Source organism: Indicator indicator, chromosome 1 (genome assembly GCF_027791375.1).
Source record: "Indicator indicator isolate 239-I01 chromosome 1, UM_Iind_1.1, whole genome shotgun sequence".
Lineage (NCBI taxonomy): Eukaryota > Metazoa > Chordata > Aves > Piciformes > Indicatoridae > Indicator > Indicator indicator.
This window is the reverse complement of record NC_072010.1, coordinates 117,313,363-117,332,712: the sequence shown is the minus strand read 5'-3', so window position 1 is coordinate 117,332,712 and position 19,350 is coordinate 117,313,363. Positions and strand designations below refer to the sequence as shown.

The 19,350-nt window shown below is 42.2% G+C and overlaps 1 protein-coding gene across 2 annotated transcripts in view; it reads right to left on the bottom strand.

Moving 5' to 3' along the window:
* Positions 1 to 19,350, bottom strand: part of ABCG1 (ATP binding cassette subfamily G member 1) — a 57,695-nt gene that overhangs the window by 18,422 nt on the left and 19,923 nt on the right. For both annotated transcript variants that reach the window (XM_054400074.1, XM_054400082.1), the window contains exon 3: positions 1,115 to 1,232. In XM_054400074.1, coding sequence (XP_054256049.1) covers positions 1,115 to 1,232 — 118 coding nt within the window. The remainder of the gene's footprint in view (positions 1 to 1,114; positions 1,233 to 19,350) is intronic.

Sequence of the window (19,350 nt, the reverse complement as noted above, 5' to 3'; positions counted from 1 at the left end):
GAACACATCCAGGCAGGTTTTTAACATCTCCAGAGATGAAGATTCCACAACCTCTCTGGGCAGCCTGTTCCAGTGCACTCTGCCACCCTCAAAGTGAAGACCTTTAGACTTTTTTCCTTATGTTTATGTGGAATTTCCTGTATTCTATTTTGTGTCCATTGCCCCTTGTCATATCACTGAACACCACTGATAAGAGCCTGGTTCCATCCTCCTGACGCTCACCCTTCAGGTATTTATAAATACTAACGATATCCCCACTCAGTCTCCTCTTCTCCAGAGTGAACAACACCAGCTTCTCAGCCTTTCTTCATGAGGCAGATGTTCCACACCTCTAATCACCTTAGTGACTCTGCATTGAATTCTCTCCTTCTTGAACTGGGGAGCCCACAACTGAACACAGTACTTCAGATAATACCTCACCAGAGCAGAGTAGAGGGGGAGGAGAACCTCCCTTAACTGCTTGCCACACTCTTCTTGATGCGCCCCAGAATGCCACTGGCCTTCTTGGCCATGAGGGCACATTGTTGGCTCATGGTCAGCCTGTTGTCCACCAGGACTTCCAGGTCTTTCTCTCCAGCAGGTCAGTCCCCAACCTGAACTGGTATGTGGTGCTATTCCTCCCCAGGTGTAGGACACTTGTCCTAGTTGAATTTCATAAGGTTACTCTCTATGCGACTCTCCAGCCTGTTCAGGTCTTGCTGGATGGCAGCACAGCCTTCTGGCACACCAGACACTCTTCCCAGTATCATCAGTAAATCTGGTGAGTGTACACTCTGTTCCTTCATCCAGGTCATTACTGAGTATGTTGAACAGCACTGGACCCAGTACTGACCTCTGGGGAACACTACTAGCCACAGCACTCCAACTAGACTCTGCTCCGCTGACCTCAACCTTCTGAGTCTGTCCTTCAACCAGTTCTTAATCTTGGCTGTGAGGAGAATCCCAAGTGAAAAGAACAGGACAGGCAGAAAAATATATAAGCAATAAGAATCTAAACCAAAATTTGTGAAATATTTGTTTTCTACAGACACTGGGGTAAGATTTCTTCTGCTGTTGTCTCCAAGGAGCCATCAGGCTAAGCAATCTTATCTTAGTTGAGATTTTTATCACTGACCTGTAACCTGCCAGAATGTTCATGAGCGTTGACTTCCCAGCTCCTGAAGGACCCATAATTGCAACAAGTTCTCCACTGCTGAACTTCCCTGAAATTCCTTTCAAAAGGGTCTTATAACCTGAAAGAAGAAAGAAAAGTTCACTGGACCCTTCGTAATCATGTCTGGGAGGCAATGGAAGTTCATCTCCATTAAACAATGATGACAAATTAACAGGTACCTACTGAGAGGATAATACTAAGATGAGCACACTGCAGTAACTATCAGAAGCCAAATTCTGAGTGGGAGCAGCAGCCTCCTCCAGCTAAACAAGTAGTTTGGTAGGATTACTGGATCACACACTCTGGATTCAGTCCAACAGGGTTAAGAAGTCTTGCTGCCATTTTCTGAGTGTCTTCTCAGAGTATTTTATTAGGATCCTGGCATCTCCATTAAAATATCTAATACTCCACAGCTAACATAACTCTGCAGACTGCCCACCAATCACAGCAGCTTCAATGACACAATCCTGCCCTCTTCACCAAAACAACTTCTTGGAGAGCAACAGCCATGCCCTCAAAGGTGAAGACCTGTGCTAAAAGAGGTATGACACAGACATAGAGACATACAGGCAAAGACAAATGTGCTTAATTCTCTTAACATAAAGACCCTTTTATCATAAGAAATCTAAAGGCTTGTCCAGACAGGCTGGCTGACCACAATACTCTGTGAAAAATAATTCCTAGAGAAATACTTATCCTGATTAGGAACACATAGGCTGGGGTTTTTTTCTCATTTAGATTAATCCACTTCAGATAATAACGTCCTCAGGCAACGCTGCTCTAGACTAACAACTTCAATGATCTCATTCCTAAGTAACTTTGTTAATAAAGTTTAATTCAAACCTCAAATTCCATGTTACTCTAGGTGTAAGCAAACCAAATCCCAATGAGAATTCCAGGTTAAGACTTAGTTGCATGCATCTTGTCCTGTGTGCTTCCCATTTTAAGGCACAAGGACTGGGTGGGGAGGGTGGAGAGACCACTGACTGTATTTTCAGAATGAACTTCCCTTTTATTTTTTTGCTTGCATCCGCAAAACCAAAGGACCATCAAAAGCGAAGCACCTCTGCCTGGAAGCCAGGGCAAAACCCACAAAAAGTCTGGAACACAAAACTTTGCAAGCTATAGAACATATTTCAAGTTCCATAAGCCCTGGCCAACCCCTTCCTGTCATGCAATGAGCATGGTGTAGAATAACAATATAGCTTGCACCACCACTGCAGGGTGGGGGTAGCCCTGTCCTCTATCTCCTGCCTCCCTCCCTCTTCCCTTCTTGTCGAGCCAGTCAGCTTAAACCAACACATCACATTTCCTGTGTATAGCATAAATCCTGAGAATGAAAGCAGAGGCAATCTATCAAAAGGAACAGCTATTTCCAAGAGAGAAATATGTGGCACCTTGGCAAGGTCCACAAGCTTGCTCCTCATGCCAATGTCACCATCCAAATCAGCATTAAAAGGAAAAGTGCAATGAAGAGATCAGATCTTTTAAATATGACAATATTTACTAAATGGGATCTACAGAGACAAAGTCCTTCATACTATCCCTTAAATGAAATCATAACCAGTTACCTCACAAGCCTTTTAAATTTCTATGGGACTCAAACGTTAAAGTTGTTTTGTTGGTTTTTTAACCACTTATTTTCACAGAATGTTAGGGGTTGGAAAGGACCTCTGAAGATCATTGAGTCCAGCTCTCCTGCCAGAGCAGCATCACTTAGGGCAGGTCACACAGGAGCACATCCAGGCAGGTTTGGAAGTCTCCAGAGAACAAAAGTCCACAACCTCTCTGGACAGCCTCCTCTAGTGCTCTGCCACTCTCACACCAAAGTTTTTCCTTGTGTTGAGGTGGAACTTTCTGTGTTTCAGCATGTACCCATAGTCCCTTATCCTATCACTGGGCACCACCAAAAACAGCCTGGCACTTTCATCTTGACACCCCTCTCAGCCTTCTCCAGATTAAACAGCCCCAGGTCTCTCAGTCTTTCTTCACAAGGAGAGATGTTCCAGACCCTCCATCATTCCTGCAGCTCTCTGTTAGACTCTCTCCAGCAGATCCCCGTCTCTCTTGAACTGGAGAGCCCAAAACTGGACACCAAAACCTGTCCAGGGGCAGGGCTGGGCTGGCCACTAGCTGATTGCCAGAGGCTCTCCAGGAACTGCTCTGCCTTTCTAAAGGGAAGAAGTGAGACTGATGGGGATGGAAGGCAGAATGGACAGAGTCTTGCCGGGACAGCAGCCAGGGAAGAAGAGGCTTGGCCTTGGGGGTCCCTCAGATGGGTCCTGAAAATGCCCTCCAGGGACTGCAATCCCTTGGGGGGCACTTGAGGCTCCCCTGTCCTGGCTGCTCCACCATTACCATTTTACCACCAATTATTTGCACCCACCACACACACAAGTTACACACAGATGAGAGCTGTTTCTCAAGCTGGTCAAAAGCTGGCCAAGTTGGGACAGAACTTCTTTCACCAGATCCCACATGTGGTGTGTCTCCATTTCCAGTCTGCCCTGTTCAACATGACAGAACATGACATGTAACTCCACTATATTTCTATTGTATATGCTTGCTCTTGCCCATATTTCTGGGGTAAATGGTTCTTGTGAGAGTTTTGTAAGTCAGCTCCTCATAAGTTTCAAGATCAGGACACTAAATATTGTCCAGAGTTACAGAGGACCATAAAGAATGTATGCAGCCACGAATATAACCTAAAATACAGTTATTGCATGAAAACATCTTACCATTACCTTAAACCTGAAGCCTTTCCTCTCACTACGTATGGTTGTAAAATTTAACATTGTATCCATTGAAGTCACTTTTCCAAACATCATTTCACAAATTATAATCAGTTTGCCTCTAACTGCAGTATCTTCCCCCTCACCTGCACTTGTTTCTGCCCCTCTGATGGAGATTTCCATTGAAAGCATCCTGCACACAACATGAAATCAGAGCAAGCCACATCTCTGTAACTCATTTGCAAAACAGTAAGAACACGATTTAAGAAGAATGTGGTAGTTTTCAACCCACCACAGAAGAAATAGAGGAAAAGAAATTAGATAAGGATCCCAATCATTGGCATTTAAAGTTGCTCCAGACTCAAAACTGTCTCTTCTTTTGACTGCAAGCACGTAAGAAGCCTTTCTATTACAGAGGTTAATTTAGCATAAAACTCACAAAAAAGATTTGACACTGTAGCAGTAGTGTGGTGCCCAGTATAATCCTTTAGAAGGAATTAAAGTCTGTCAGTAACTACAGTCTTCCCTTTCAGAATATTGAGGCTAATCTTTAACTGAATCAGTTGACCTAAAACTTCTATATTAGGCCACATGTCCTTCACGAGAAAAAGATTATGCATTTGGAGGGGATTGCATTCTTACAGTACAGGGACTGTTTCAGATCCCTCTGCCATGTATCAGGAATTTCTGATGACTTTCAATCCCCAATTACCTGTCTTACCTTGTTTTCCTTAGGCCACTGGCTCATTAGCTGTAGCAAGAAGTTTTGGTACCCCAGGGTTGATCTCAGAAGTGAACTCACTCCAAGATGGATGCATATTATGAGCCATTCAGTTCAAGCACCATGTCTGTGACCTTTTGGACTGGACTTACATCCAGACCAAGTGAAGCATCATGACTTTCAGTTATTTATCTTAAAACTTGATTTTCAATTGAAAACAGCTTGGATCCTTTCAGTTTTCCAAATGCCCTCCTGGAGTTACTTCAATCTCACCCTTAAAAATATACTCAGGGGCTGATGCCTATGGGAATCCAAATACCAGTCTTCAAGAAGTAGTTAAAATACAGAACTGTCAACAGACCATTAATATATCATTATCGAGCAGAAAAAGCACTCAGGAACTTTCTCAATCCAACCCACTGAAAAAAAGAATAAAAGAAGTAAGAAAACAAAACTGAATCAGAATATGCAAGTGATGCAAATTTTTTGGGTCTCAATTTCACCTCACGTGACATCCCAGAGTTCAGCTGCTTCTCTGAAGAAGCCAAAAGTGCTTCATTTTCCCATGTTAGGCTTTACCATGGAAAGCAAACTCCGGGCACTGAGCTATTAGACCAGATTCACAGAGAGAAACACACGACTGGCCTGAACCAGATCCCTATTCAAGAGGTGGATTTCCCTCACTGCCTGGCTGCAGCATAAAGACCAAAGCAGTCCCTTGTTTAGTGAACTGATAGAGTGACCTCCTGTTTTTGATGAAGATGCTAGGGGAGTTCTCATCGCTCCAGTCACCAAAACTTTTACTAAAGGACTCAGCAAGAGAGAAACACATTGATGGGTTTATCTGCTTCCTTGTGGATTTTACATGATTTCTGAGGACAGTTGGCTTTACCATTCTAACAAAATGTATGACTAATCTGGAAAGAAGCAACCTACCCTCTCCTCACATGTAGAGTAGGAGCACATGCTTCAAAGCACATGCCTTTGGTGTCTGAATCAGTACCAAAAAAAAAAGGAAACCAAACGGCACCTCTACCCTTACAACAAACTTACTCAAGTAAATACCATCTCTAGGTTTTGGACTAAAATGCTTCGTTCATTTGCCTTTCATCACCAGTAACATACTCGTTTGTTATATCAGAGAAATGTCACACAGAAGTTTCTACGTGTTGTAGCCTAATTCTGCATGCACCAGTTGGCATCATGAGCCTGTCTTGGATCCTGGGTGAACACAGAAGGCTTTCCCTACTCACTGCAACTGGAGGAGGATTTGCTCTTCCCCACATGTCTGAACTGTTTCTCTTTCATTACAGGCTCTTCTGAAGGTAGGAAATAGCTTTTGGTATCTTGCAAGTACCACTGGCCTGAAACTGCTCAGTGGCTGCTCAGAAAATTCACTATAGTAAAGAGGCAACAGGAAATTTCAACTCAAGCAGCTAAGGTTTGGCAAAACTGAAAACCAAGCCACAAAATAAGCAGTGTTTGACACTTAAATGTCAAAACCAAAGACATCATAGCCTGCTCCTTCCACACTCCCTATCTGCAGCCAGGCATAAGTGCACCATTTCTTTATTAAACAAACAAACAAACCCAACGACCCACAATACAAGGACAATATTTCTGTGTCTTTTTGTGGTGTGTTTTTAGATGTGATGTGATATATTCCTGCTCAGAAACATCCATCTGGAAGTACAGAAGACACCTCAGGCAAGTACTGTATTACCATACCTGCCTTACTTTAATACCTCCAACAATCAATGTGTTTTTTAAAAAGCAATTTAAGTTTCAATACACAAATTTGTTCTTTACAGAACCATCAGTCAAATTGTTTGTTAAATCACAAAAAGAAACCACAGCAATTTCGTGGCACTATATTGTGACCCTGTTCCATTAAAGAAACTCCATCACATTTTCCTATTCTAAAATTTATGGGCTTATCTCTCAGGTCATATAGCATATTAAATGGAAAGCTGGTGACTTATGGATTAGAGGAAGAGCTTGCAGAAGATGGAAAACATCCTCACGATATCTGGCAGTCATTTTATTTGTAGACTCTAGATTCGTGAAACACCTCCCTTATGAGGAAAGGCTGAGGGACCCGGGTCTCTTTAGCTTGGAGGAGACTGAGGGATGACCTCATTAATGTTTATAAATATGTGAAGGACGAGTGTCAGGAGAACACAGCCAGGCTCTTCTCAGTGATGTCCAATGATAGTATGAGGGGCACTGGGTGCAAGCTGGAGCATAGGAGGTTCCCTATGAACGTAAGGAAAAGCTTTTTCACTGTGAGAGTGAGAAAACGCTGGAACAGGCTGCCCAGAGAGGTTGTGGAGTCTCCTTCTTTAGAGACATTCAAAACCTGCCTGGATGCATTCCTGTGTGACCTACTCTAGGTGATCCTGCTCTGGTAGGGGGGGGTTGGACCAGATGGTCTTTCAAGGTCCCTTCCAACTCCTAACGTTCTGTGATTCTGTGTATCAATACCTATGAAGTAAAAGAGGTGTCTTTTAACTTCCAGAAAATGCATGGGACAGAAACAGCTTTCCTGACAAACACAGTGAAAAGTTATATTGCTTTAATAATAGGAACTTGACTAATTGCATATTGGCCTGAACTATACCTCTATAAAGCCTGGGAAGCAAAGTCACACAAAAAATAATAAGCAAGTTTAAGGTAAGCAAATAAAGCCTGTATGCAAACTCACAGGTCACTGGTTCATGGCTTCCACCAGCATTTGTGTAACACAAGTGACTAAACCCTTTTTTGAATAATTTTTCACTTCAGCTTTAGAATCCACACATACAAATATTTCTGTGCTACTCACGGCCCCCAATAGGATTTTCCATTGTCTAAACTCCGAGCCCTGCATTAGGATAATTAAGGGAATTTACAATTGTAATGTATTCTTGTACCTTGCCTCAGAGAAACGACCTTCGTTATGTAAATGTCTCTAAAACAGCAGGCCAGGCACCAAACCAGAAGGACAGAGAGTGCAGAAAAACTGAGTATTTGAAGTAACGAAATCAAATTCCTTTGGCTCAAAGTGTTTTTCAATTCAGAAATGAGAAATCCATTGCTTCCAACCTAAAAAAATAATAAACTTATCATGCTGGACAAAAAGAGAAAAAAGAAAAATAAAATTTTAAAAAAATTGAAAAATAAAAAGAAAAGAGAAAAGTAGAAAAGAAAAAAGAAAAGGGAAGGGAGAAGGGAGAAGGGAGGAGAGGGGTGAGGGGTGAGGGGTGAGGGGCGAGGGGCGAGGGGCGAGGGGCGAGGGGCGAGGGGCGAGGGGCGAGGGGCGAGGGGCGAGGAGAGAGGAGAGAGGAGAGAGGAGAGAGGAGAGAGGAGAGAGGAGAGAGGAGAGAGGAGAGAGGAGAGAGGAGAGAGGAGAGAGGAGAGAGGAGAGAGGAGAGAGGAGAGAGGAGAGAGGAGAAGAGAAGAGAGGAGAGAGGAGAAGAGAAGAGAGGAGAGAGGAGAAGAGAAGAGAGGAGAGAAGAGAAAGAGAAAAGAGAAGAGAAGAGAAGAGAAGAGAAAAGAGAAGAGAAGAGAAGAGAAGAGAAGAGAAGAGAAGAGAAGAGAAGAGAAGAGAAGAGAAGAGAAGAGAAGAGAAGAGAAGAGAAGAGAAGAGAAGAGAAGAGAAGAGAAGAGAAGAGAAGAGAAGAGAAGAGAAGAGAAAAATAAATCTTCCTTGGCAGCAAAGCCCTTACATTGTGGTGGACTAAACTGCATTTCTTAATATAGACCACAACCAGGTCTTCTTAAACATATTGCTCTTGATCCATGGGAGATTTCCCACTTAGTGATCATGGGATGGATTATTCCTAACTCAGAGAGAGAGCTTAGCCCATCTCAGTGAGCCTTGTAGCTTGCAATCTGCTAATTTTGTATGTCTAAAACTCTGATACTTAACCTAAATTCATTGTTTAGGAGCCATAAATTACCAATAGAAAGAGAAACAGGCACACCTAACAGGTAATTAATTCTATTTTGCATTCCTATTCTGGGAAGCAATAAATAATCCTGTGGAAGTGCATCTTCTCTAAACTATAGTGGGAGTTTGGGACAATTAGCTTAGACTGGAAACCAAACCTTTAGACATTGTGACAAACCTCATCCTTTGCCAACAAAATAATTTCTGATTTCAGTATCAGTCACAAATAAAACGGGTATCAACACTGTCAGTTTGATCATGGTCCCTCATTTGCTTGCATGATTGCAAGAAGTAAGCACACAAATGGAACTCTCAAAATCTTCAGTCGGATTGGCAGTCCAGATGTTCAAGATCACAGGATCACAGGATGTTAGGGGTTGGAAGGGACCTCCAAAGATCATCAAGTCCAAGCCCCCTGCCAGAGAAGGACCATAGAATCTACACAGGTCGCACAGGAATGCACCCAGACGGGTCTTGAAAGTCTCCAGAGAAGGAGACTCCACAACCTATGAACGTATCAAAAAAGAGCATCCTGGCCACATTCAGGATGTACAAATGTATCAGACACTATTTTTTTTACTTTATCATTAGTATTTAGCACTTCACACTCTGATAACTGAGAACCATTCAAAACTCCCTGAGTTTTTGCTTCAAGCTCATGAACACAGCATCGTATCGGCAGCTGTTGGTTCAAACTCAACCAGAATGAACAGCTCAAAGCCCCAACAGTCCAAATATGTTTTGGAAGACTAGATGTTAAACAAAAACTAAATGTTTAAGAACAAACTTTAAAACTGGAATTTTGTTTCTGTGGGTGCCCAAGATTTGACATCTGTCAACACACCTCCTTTGTGCTAAACTTATCAGCTAACTTCCTTCTGTGGCAAATCAGTGAAATACAGTCAATGGGAGCCTAGAGAGGTCATGAGCCCCCACACCAAGATTTATGCTAGTTACTGTAGGCCATGTTGCATAATAAAAGAATGCATTGATGAGAAGATGACAGTTGTGTTGGGTTTGTATCTGAGGGGTGTTGGTATTGGAGGTGGGGGCTATGGCACGGCTTCTCTAAGATGCTTGAAGAAACTCCACTGACCCCGAGTCAGACCTGCTTTTGGCCAAGGCTGAGCCAGCCAGCACCTCAGCAATCACACATTTAAGAAGAGAAAACCTCTTGAGTACCTCCCTCTTGAGTACTGAAAATCTTCAGTGTTGGAAAGGAGTGTGACATGGTAGAGACCCTATGTGAGTACCAAGGTCCGTCAGGAAAGTGCAAGGGAGGCATGCCAGAGCAGCCATTCCCCTTTGGCCTGTGGTGAGATGGCAGACTGAGTCCCTGAAATTCTCAGATCAGTGGTGGAGAAGACTCCCACCTGCAGCCCGAGAAGGATCCCACATCACAGTGGGGTACTGATCTCAAGGAAGGCCATGACTCTGAGAGAGGCTTACACTGCAGCAATCTGTTGCTGGGAGGATTACAGACAGCAGAAGAGACCCATGCTAGCTGGATAAGCCTGTGGAGGACTGACCTGTGGGAGGGACAGCATGTTCCTGCAGGGGAGGACTGTGAGGAGTTTTCCCCTTGAGGAAGAAGCAGCAGCAGAAACAATGTGGAATGGACTAGGACTGACCACAACCCCCATTCCCTGTCCCCCTGTGTTGCTGTGGGGGAGAAGGTAGCAGAGCTGGGCCAGGTAGAAGGGAGGGGTGGGGGGAAGGTGTATTTCTTTAAGATCTGGATGCATTCATCACTGTCCTACTCTGACTCAATTGGCAACTTGGTGTTGGCTTTGTTTACATTAAATTGTTTCCCCAAGTCGAGTCTGTCTTTTGCCCATGCCCGTAACTGCTGAGTGAGCCTTCCCTAGCCTTTTTCTCAACCTTCAAGTTTCCTGTTGTTATTTTCTCCTCCTCATCCCACCAGAGAGGGGTAGGAGTGAGTGAATGGCTGGTGCTTTGCTGCTAACTGGGTGGGCTCCAACTACAGCAGCAATCCAGATGAGAAACTCAGTTCTAGCAGAGGGACACTCTTAAACTAAACTGTAGATTATGAAGAATTTGAAAAGTCCCTCAGATCCCTGGACTAGCTATTTAACTTATGCAAAATATTGGAACTGACAGTCCACATTGTGCAGTCAAACAAAAAAAAAGCCCTGAGTATGACTTTATTTCTTTGAAACTTCAAGCTAACTGTGTGCACCGTGCTCCTTCTCTATCATGCAGGCTGCTCATCACATTATTTTAGTATCTGAATGCTGCTTTCCTTCAGAATAGCTAAATAGACATGAAAGTCTGTTAGACTGCATGCTCTGCAACCCCTTCAATTTGAGTTTGAAGGTTTAATAGACTACATGACCTCAGTCACCTTCCCTGGCTATATTACATCTGCTGGCCAGGCGATGTTTCTCTATGAACAAGGTAAGAATTTATATACACAGAACTCATACCACCAAGTAACAAGAGACTGAAGTGCTTGAGGGTGGACACAGAATTTACAAACTTTCTTGAAATATGCATTCCTCCACCGGTACAGAGGAACAGAACAGGAGTCAACAGCACACTGGGCACACCTCCTTGCTCCAGCAATTACTGATTACATCTCCCCACCATGCTTCAAGATGAATGGGTTCTGTGCAAGCCCCTTTAAGTCTACATTCTTTACAGCCATGATTGGGCAGAGCTGAAGTATGTAAGTAACCCATTAATGCAGCATGAGCCAGTAACAGCTCCTGGTAAGTACTAGACAACTTTCTTGTTGAAGGAATATATTGGTTGATATGAGTCCCACTGGACAGCTGCTCTGAGCCTTTCCTTGTACTCACTTTTTGTATACGGCTCCCTTCATGTGGTTCTAGAGCAAGGTAACAGACTTCTATGCAGGTTTACAGAATTATTCTGGTTATATATATAGGTTCTGTCTATTTACTTTAATCAGATGTGTCCACAGCAAGATTCAGTTCTTATTGGTTTCTCTGTTGAATATTTTTGCCTGAGAGAGTTAAAGCTGTTCATCTTCCATAAGCATGCACATGAACCCATATGCCTGCAAGTGAGGATAGAGAACGACAATTAAATGGGTCAACGAACTAAAGTAACCTTCAAACATGAATGCAAATAAATCTGTACTTGCAGCAAGACCTGATGGCTTCAGAAGCCGTATTTACATGTTGAAGCATTTGGAGATCTGGGGCATAGCTTGTACTTTGCCTGCACAGAAAATAGCTACCCCATTTTATCTTCAACCCTTAGGAAACATGAAAGGGGACACACACAAAGAAAAAAAAAAATGTATGAATGACACACTGCTTCATCTTTCTTCTGAATCTAGTGGAAATGTCTTTTCAGAGTGATATGCATAGCCTAATCCTTGTTTGAAAATTGCTTTTTGCTGCCTTTTTTTAATTGCCTTTGTTTCCATTACTTAAGCACACAAGAAAGGTCTTTCCTGACAAAAGAAGAGCCAACACAATTTGAAAGGAAAAGCTGACGCACTGCCTTGAGTGACAAACTGAAGTCACGAGCCTGATACATACATTTAGAGATGAAAGCTGTTTACGTATGCCAGTCAGGCATAAAGCAATTCCTCATAATTTCTCAAAACCTTTATACCTCAAAGTACAAACAGTATTATTCACAGTCTTACAAACATAAAACCAGAACCCTTCCCAACATCCCTTCCCTTTTGAAAAAATCTTCAAGTAGGAGATATTCCAAAATAGCCCAGCAGCTGTTACGAACTGAACTGCCCCATCTGCTTTTATTTCCAAGTGCAGATTCAGTTGGGTCACTCTGCAATTAGGGAAAAAGAAACCTTTTCTCCTTTACAGAATACTACTTTGGATCGCCTCTTTGATGTTCAGAGTCACCACTTTTTTTTTTACTGTTAGTCTCTCCATTCTCCCTTCATTTACATCAGCTTACATTCTTCTCACTTACATCAACAAATAGAGCAAGAAAGTAGGAAGAGAAAAAAAGCAAAACTAAAACTCTGCCTCTCCTCTCCTACCTACCTGTTTAAGGGCTAGAGAGGAAGGCCCTGGGTTACAGCAAAAGGAGCTCAAGTTATGAGGTACCTCTTTCCTCCAAATTGGGCATGATGGCATTATCTAGTTTGAAGAGCTTCAAGTGTAAAGAAAAGCTTTCCCTGGTATCTCTGCATGCATCTTTATCACAACCTTTAGGCTAAACTGGATTATGAACTGGCTCCTGCAAACTGCATAGGAAAAATCCACAGCTTTTCCCAGACAACTAGAAACAAGCATCATGGCAGGCTTCTGCCACGATTTATACGCTCCCAAGACAACATTTTGTCCACAGCCCTTACAGACATGAGGAGCCACATTTTTAGATTTTGAAAAATGTTTTCAACCTTGTCACTGAAATTTAAAAGCTGCCACACACTGTGTGACCTTTACAAAAATCACACTTCAGAAATTAGCTTTAATAATTCCAAACGTTATATCCAACATCAAACAAACAGCAGTTTTTCACAGCAGTCTTAGTCAAATTTCTCTGAAGAACAGGCAGCTCCTGAGTACCTTGGACACCTAACCTTCTGAACAACTCCCGCGCATCTTTCTCCCACTTCTTTCCACCCTCTCAAACCAATTCTGCACTGAAAATCACAAGAAGCACTTCCACCTCTTTACATTGCCACTGCCCCCATCCCATTCTCTTCCACAAGCAGGCTGAGGAATGCCTGGAGACAGGAGGCCCCTTTGGAAAAGACTCAGAGGCAAATATCAGAGGCATTTTAAAAAGCAAATTTTAAACTCATGCATTGAGTCTTTAATTCAGCTCTCCACTCCCAGGAGCAGAGACATGGACAGAAACTTCAGCAACTGGCCTCCAAAATGAGAAGAGCTCAGTAAATGAGGAGTCACACTCAAAAGAGCTGCTGAGGCTGAAGAAGTTCCCAGAGCAGCAGGATATGCCTGTGGCCAGCCATATGGGCAGCTGAGCATGTGTCCTGGGAAGCTTTTCCTTTCAGAAACGGTCTTACTGATTCTGCCCGTTTCCCCCCAACTCCCAGGCTTTCATGAAAATAGAAACACAGGAGAATACATTAAACTTTTAAACTTCATTCTAGCACTTATCTGGTAGTAGACATAACACCTATGTTCCTGAATGCAAAAAATAAAGGAAAACCTAAAATATGTGTGTGTGTAAATAAATCCTGGATTACAGAATCACCTCCAGTTATCACATTTTTCTTAGAGCAACTCTGTTTTTATCTCTCTTCTTGAATATTTACACTAATGAAGTTGCCCAAATTAAAACACTTTTCCTTGTCAGCAAACTAAATATAAAATCCTCTAAACACCACTGAACTAATTATCATCTTCTGTTTCATGTCATTGCCGAATATGTTGCAAACAAAACCCACTGCACAGGGCATTGCTGCTTCTGGAATGAAAATGGGTTAGAGTAAGTGTCTGTCAGCAGTCTGATTTCTACTTTCCTTAACAATTAGGAACTGGTGAAGTTGGCAGCCTTGTAGGGACATACATCTATTGAACTGCCATGAACTACAAAAATTCCATCTGTTTTCAAAAGCTCCAGCTGACCTATATTTAGTATTATGGATTAGCTGAGGCTTAGAGGAGCACGAACAAAGCTTGACTCTTGCTGCTAACCATACACCCTAAAAAATTAGCTGTTTTGCCAATAATATGTCCCATGTAAAGATGAGTTTTCAAGAGGGAAACTGACGTTTCACACATGGAATAGAAACAATCATTTGCCAGATGCACTTAGACCACAGTATAAGCACCGTTAAATTTATTAAGTTTTATTTCACACATTAATAAAAATTCAAATGTACACAGTAAGATTATTTGCATTTAAAAAAAAAAAGCTAATGAACTCTAATTCTCAATTTCAGGACATTAAAATAAGGCATCGGAATCATTCGGCATTTTGGAAATCCTCACTCTTCTAAATTATCTAAAAAATTATTAATAAACCAAGTTGGGAAGCAGTAATTCAGTTTACAAAAGCATGGTTTCCACCTCAAGTTTCCATTTTGTTCTTATTCTGAAGCAAAGAGAAAATTCAGCTTTGACTTTTAGTGGTGGATTTTTTGTTTGGTTGTGTTTTTTCAAACCAGTCATGTCAGAGGTCAGTGGAACACACTGAGATTAAGATGAACCAAGTCTCAATCATTAAGTCAGATCAAGCAAGTCCTCCAACTTGGGTCTCATATTTTTAAGTGCCCTGATCATCAGCTGTCTAATTAGAAAGTCCTTGACCTATAACAAATCTCCATGAAAACACACTCAGAAAAATGTAGTGAAGAAACAAGATGTTTCTACTCTGATGCACTACTATTTTCCCACAAAAGGAGAGTACTTAAAAACTTCTGGAGACATTTTCCATATAGGATCATCAGGAGACCCTCTGTGTTAACAGTCCTTACACTTACACTTTTATCTCTGGATTGGTTCATTTCCCAATAACATTTGTAACTTTTTTTAACAGTTTTTGTCCTTTTTTACAATTAGATTATTCAACTGCACAATGAAAAGGCAAGGAGTAAGCTAGGACTTAAGCAAGGAGTAAGGCAAGGACTTAAGCTTGATGTTGGCTGATCCAACTGGTCTATTGAGGCCAGAAAAAAATTAGTAGTGAAACCAGCTACCTTCTGTACAAACTCTAAGTCTGTAAGAAGAAATATGCTATGCTAAGGATCTGAAGACTCATGTGGATCAGTACTAAGAGAGACTCACATAAAGAATATTGGTCTTCTCACATCCTTCTAATAATGACATGTCCCTGTAAACCATATTGCAAAACACATTGGTTTTCCAAAGTCAAGACAACATGTTCCCCTTTCTTACTGACCACAACTAAACTGACAATGACATTAAAAAAAATAATAAATGCTAGCTGTATACGTTACTAGAAAATTACATTTGACTTGTCCTTAAAGATTTGTTTATTCTCTTACCCTATGACTTCTACATGATTGGTCTACCTATGCTTACCTATGCTTCTGTAAGTCATTTATCCGTGCTACCTATTAACACACCAGTACACACAGGAAACAAAAAAGATGTAAGAGACCAGGCTGCTTACGGTTTTCCTCACAAATACTGTCACTTTAAGGGAAATAATGAAAATACACAGTTAGAACAATACCCAAGTCAACTCAAAACACATGCTTTGATTCAGACTCATGTCTGCGTCCAGACTCGTGTTTGCTCTCCAGACACGTCCTGTAGAACAACATGGCACGACTAAAATCAATACAGCAGCACAGGGTTATGCTAGTTTGTGACTGACAGAGACTAAGGGATCAAAAACAGGGATTCATGACAATCAGTACATAGCAATACTGCAAGATTCAAACACTGAAAGGTGGAAACCTTCCACAGAAGAATACTGGTATCTCAGGAATTCAAAATCTCAAGATGGGATTTATTTTAACCAGCTGCAAACATCAACAATGTAAACATTTGCATGGCAGTTATTCTATGGGGTCTGGTTGGGATGGAGTTAATCTTCAGAGCAGCTCCTGTGGTGCTGTGTTTTGGATTTGTGACTACAGCAGTATTGGTAACACTGTGTTTTGGCTAGCCAGTGCTTGCAGGAGGTCAAAGCTTTCTGTTTTCAGAGGGTGCTGCAGTGCAGGAGAAGCTGAGAGGGGACACAGCTGGGACAGCTCACCAAAGGGATATTCCATACCATATGACACTGTGCTCAACAATAAAAGTGGAGAGGAAAAGCATAAAGGGGGACAATTTGCAGTTACAGCATCTCTCTTCCCAAGTGACCCTTCCATGTGCTGAGGCCCTGCACTTCAGAAACTGGCAACACATCTGCCTCATGATGGGCAGCAGCAGTGAATGAACTAATTATTTCACTTTGCTTGTGCATACAACTTTGCTTCACTGCTCTGACCTTGATCTGCAAGTTTTCAGCTATTGCTCTTCTGACTGCCTCTCATATTCTGGTAGGGTCTACTGAGGGAGTGTGGGTGCTCAGTTACTGCCTGGGGACATTCCGTCACAGCTGTTTCTCCTAGAAAATGTGAAGAGTTGCTTGTTCGGCTCATTTTGGATGAAACTTTTAGTAAGCTACACTCCACTGACCATGGGTGAAACCTTTTGTCTATGAAGAGAGCTTAGGTTGTTGTCTAACTTGGACATAACCTCTCTTACAGAGTAGAAATGTCCAACCCAAACCATTCTATATGATACATGATGTGTGATATGACATATATATTATCTATCATATATGATATATGGTCTACAAATATGGTACAAATATCTACTGTCTATTAGGTATAACTGCTCATGCAATCCAGGTTTTTACAAATATCTGATAGACCTAAGTATAATTTAAAATCTCACTGTGAGATGAGCAGCTACATTACACACAGTGCTAAAGCACTTGCAGGCTGCCAGGTTACACACAGCCCTACAGGCAGTGGATTAAGTGCCACATGGAAGATGCACAAGTTCAAAAGTTTTATGCCACTTTTCCCAAATGTCTGTGACAGAACAAGGGAAAAGTTATGACAGCTGCAGCCTGTGTGCAAATGGCAAAACAAGCACCTCTCTAATATTGTTAGTTTTCATTTCAGCGATAAAGAAATGCTTTGGATCATTATGTGCAAGTGGTGAATGCACCACCACCTGTGTCTTTTTTGTCTTTGTGCCAACAAGTGAGATTACATTATGTTGGCAGAGGCTGTAACAACCCAGGTAATGGCACAGGTACAGAACATTGCTCGCTCTGTCATCAGATCACAATGCTTTCAAAACATCATTTTTTTAAAATGTCTGTATGTACATGCTAAAACTGAGTCACCACCACTCCACTTCCAACACAGACCCCAGTGAAACCCAACAAACTGCTTTTAAACTCTGATGAGCTTCCAATTCCACATTGCAATATTTTAAGAGTTCCTGTGTATTTCACAGTTGGTACTACTGTTAGCACAGTAGCTTCCACATGCCCTCATAAGACTCATGGTCCCATGTTCTCAGTCAACTGACACAAAATACCAAGATCAAGGTATCAAAGCAAGGACATAATCTTCCTACTCTCCTCTCCCATAGTCTCCATTTTTTTGCAGATGATAAATTGTCCCAGTACATTTTTTGTGTTTTCTGTACTACATTTTCCTACAAATACACAAAGCACTGCTTTAAGACCCCTCGATTTCAGTTAAGCAAAGGTCACATTGGGATTAATTTTACACAAAACTTAACCAAACCCAGAGTTTGGCTTTGCCCACAAAAAATCCCACCATCTACTGTGTCAGAAAAATGCCTGGAAAAACTGCACAAGACATGCTCTTCTAGAAAGATGTTTGCTGAACCTAAACCAGAAAGTCATTTCAGAACTAATGTAGAACCAAAATCAAAGAATCAGGCATGCCTCCCAATGCATATGAACTCCAAGAATGAGACCTATGAATGGTGTAGGAACAGACCCAGCTGCAGTATCTCCATATATTTAACCTATTTGGGCCACTTTCTGCAGTAAGGCAGAGCAACTACTGGGTGACAACAGTCCTTGTTTAGGTAAAAGACCTCTTCTGGCAACTGGGAAGAACTCCCTCCCATCCCCTGTATACCCAGGTTATTTGAATCATAGAATCATAGAACGGTCTGAGCCAGAAGGGACCTCCAAAGCTCATCCAGTCCGACCTCCTCACAGTCAGCAGGGACATCCCCAACTAGATCAGGCTACCCAAGGCCTTGTTGAGCCTCACCTTGAATATCTCCATGGAAGGGGCCTCAACCACCTCCCTGTGCAACCTGTTCCAGTGTTCCACTACCCTCATAGTAAACAACCTGTTCCTAACATCCAATCTAAATCTGCTCTTCTCCAGCTTAAAGCCATTGCCCCTCATCCTGTCACTGCAGGCCTCTGTAAACACTCTCCCCATCCTTCTTGTAGGCCCCCTTCAGGTACTGGAAGGCTGCTATTAGGTCTCCCTGGAGCCTCCTCTTCTCCAGGCTGAACAACCCCAGTTCCCCATGGTTCCAATTCCCTGATAAAGACTGCTTTTGGCTGTAATAAAATACCATGGCCAGTTCAAAACCAGCAGACTCTTTCCTCAGGGTCCAACTGACTGAACTCCAGTGGAGCTGTTCTTTCTCTGCCCTGGCATCACAGGGACAGCCAAGCTAAGGGTTACCTGTGAGGATCATCCAAGAGTTCAGGGGTTTAGGGGGCACAGAATTATCATCAAAGGCAATGCATGTAAGAAGATGCAACTGCCTTTGGGGAGGTTTACATCTGTCATTTTTTCATCTTGCAAAGCCACAAAGAAAATGGTGTAGGTGGACGGCTGAAGATTGCTCTTCTCAAAGGCTTCCTCCTGAAATGGGTGCCTACGCTCTAATACTGACTAAGCTGCAGGGCTTTGCTTCTGATCTAATTAGATAATGATACTGCAATACAAAAGGAGAGGTTAATCTTGACGCTACCTTCAATCTTCTTTCCTTGCGTACAGCTGTAAACACCTTGTAAGCACTTGGAGCTACTTCTTCCTCTATGTTTTAGTGCCAGTGCTTGCACAGAATGGCTGCAAGTATGGATAATTAGGGGAGCTGGAGAAGACAGGAGAGACAATCTCTTAAAATGCATTGGGCAATTCACACAAATCATGAGGTTTATTAGTGTCAGTGTGGCTAGCAAAAAAGACAGTGACAACAATGCAGCTCTTGCCACCCCTGTTCTGCTCTCCTCATTCTTGTGAAAAAGACACCATGCAGCACACTTGCTCACATCTCTGAAATGTAGCAGGTGTAAGTGGTACACAACATAGATGCTCTCAAGGCTGACCACAAGACAA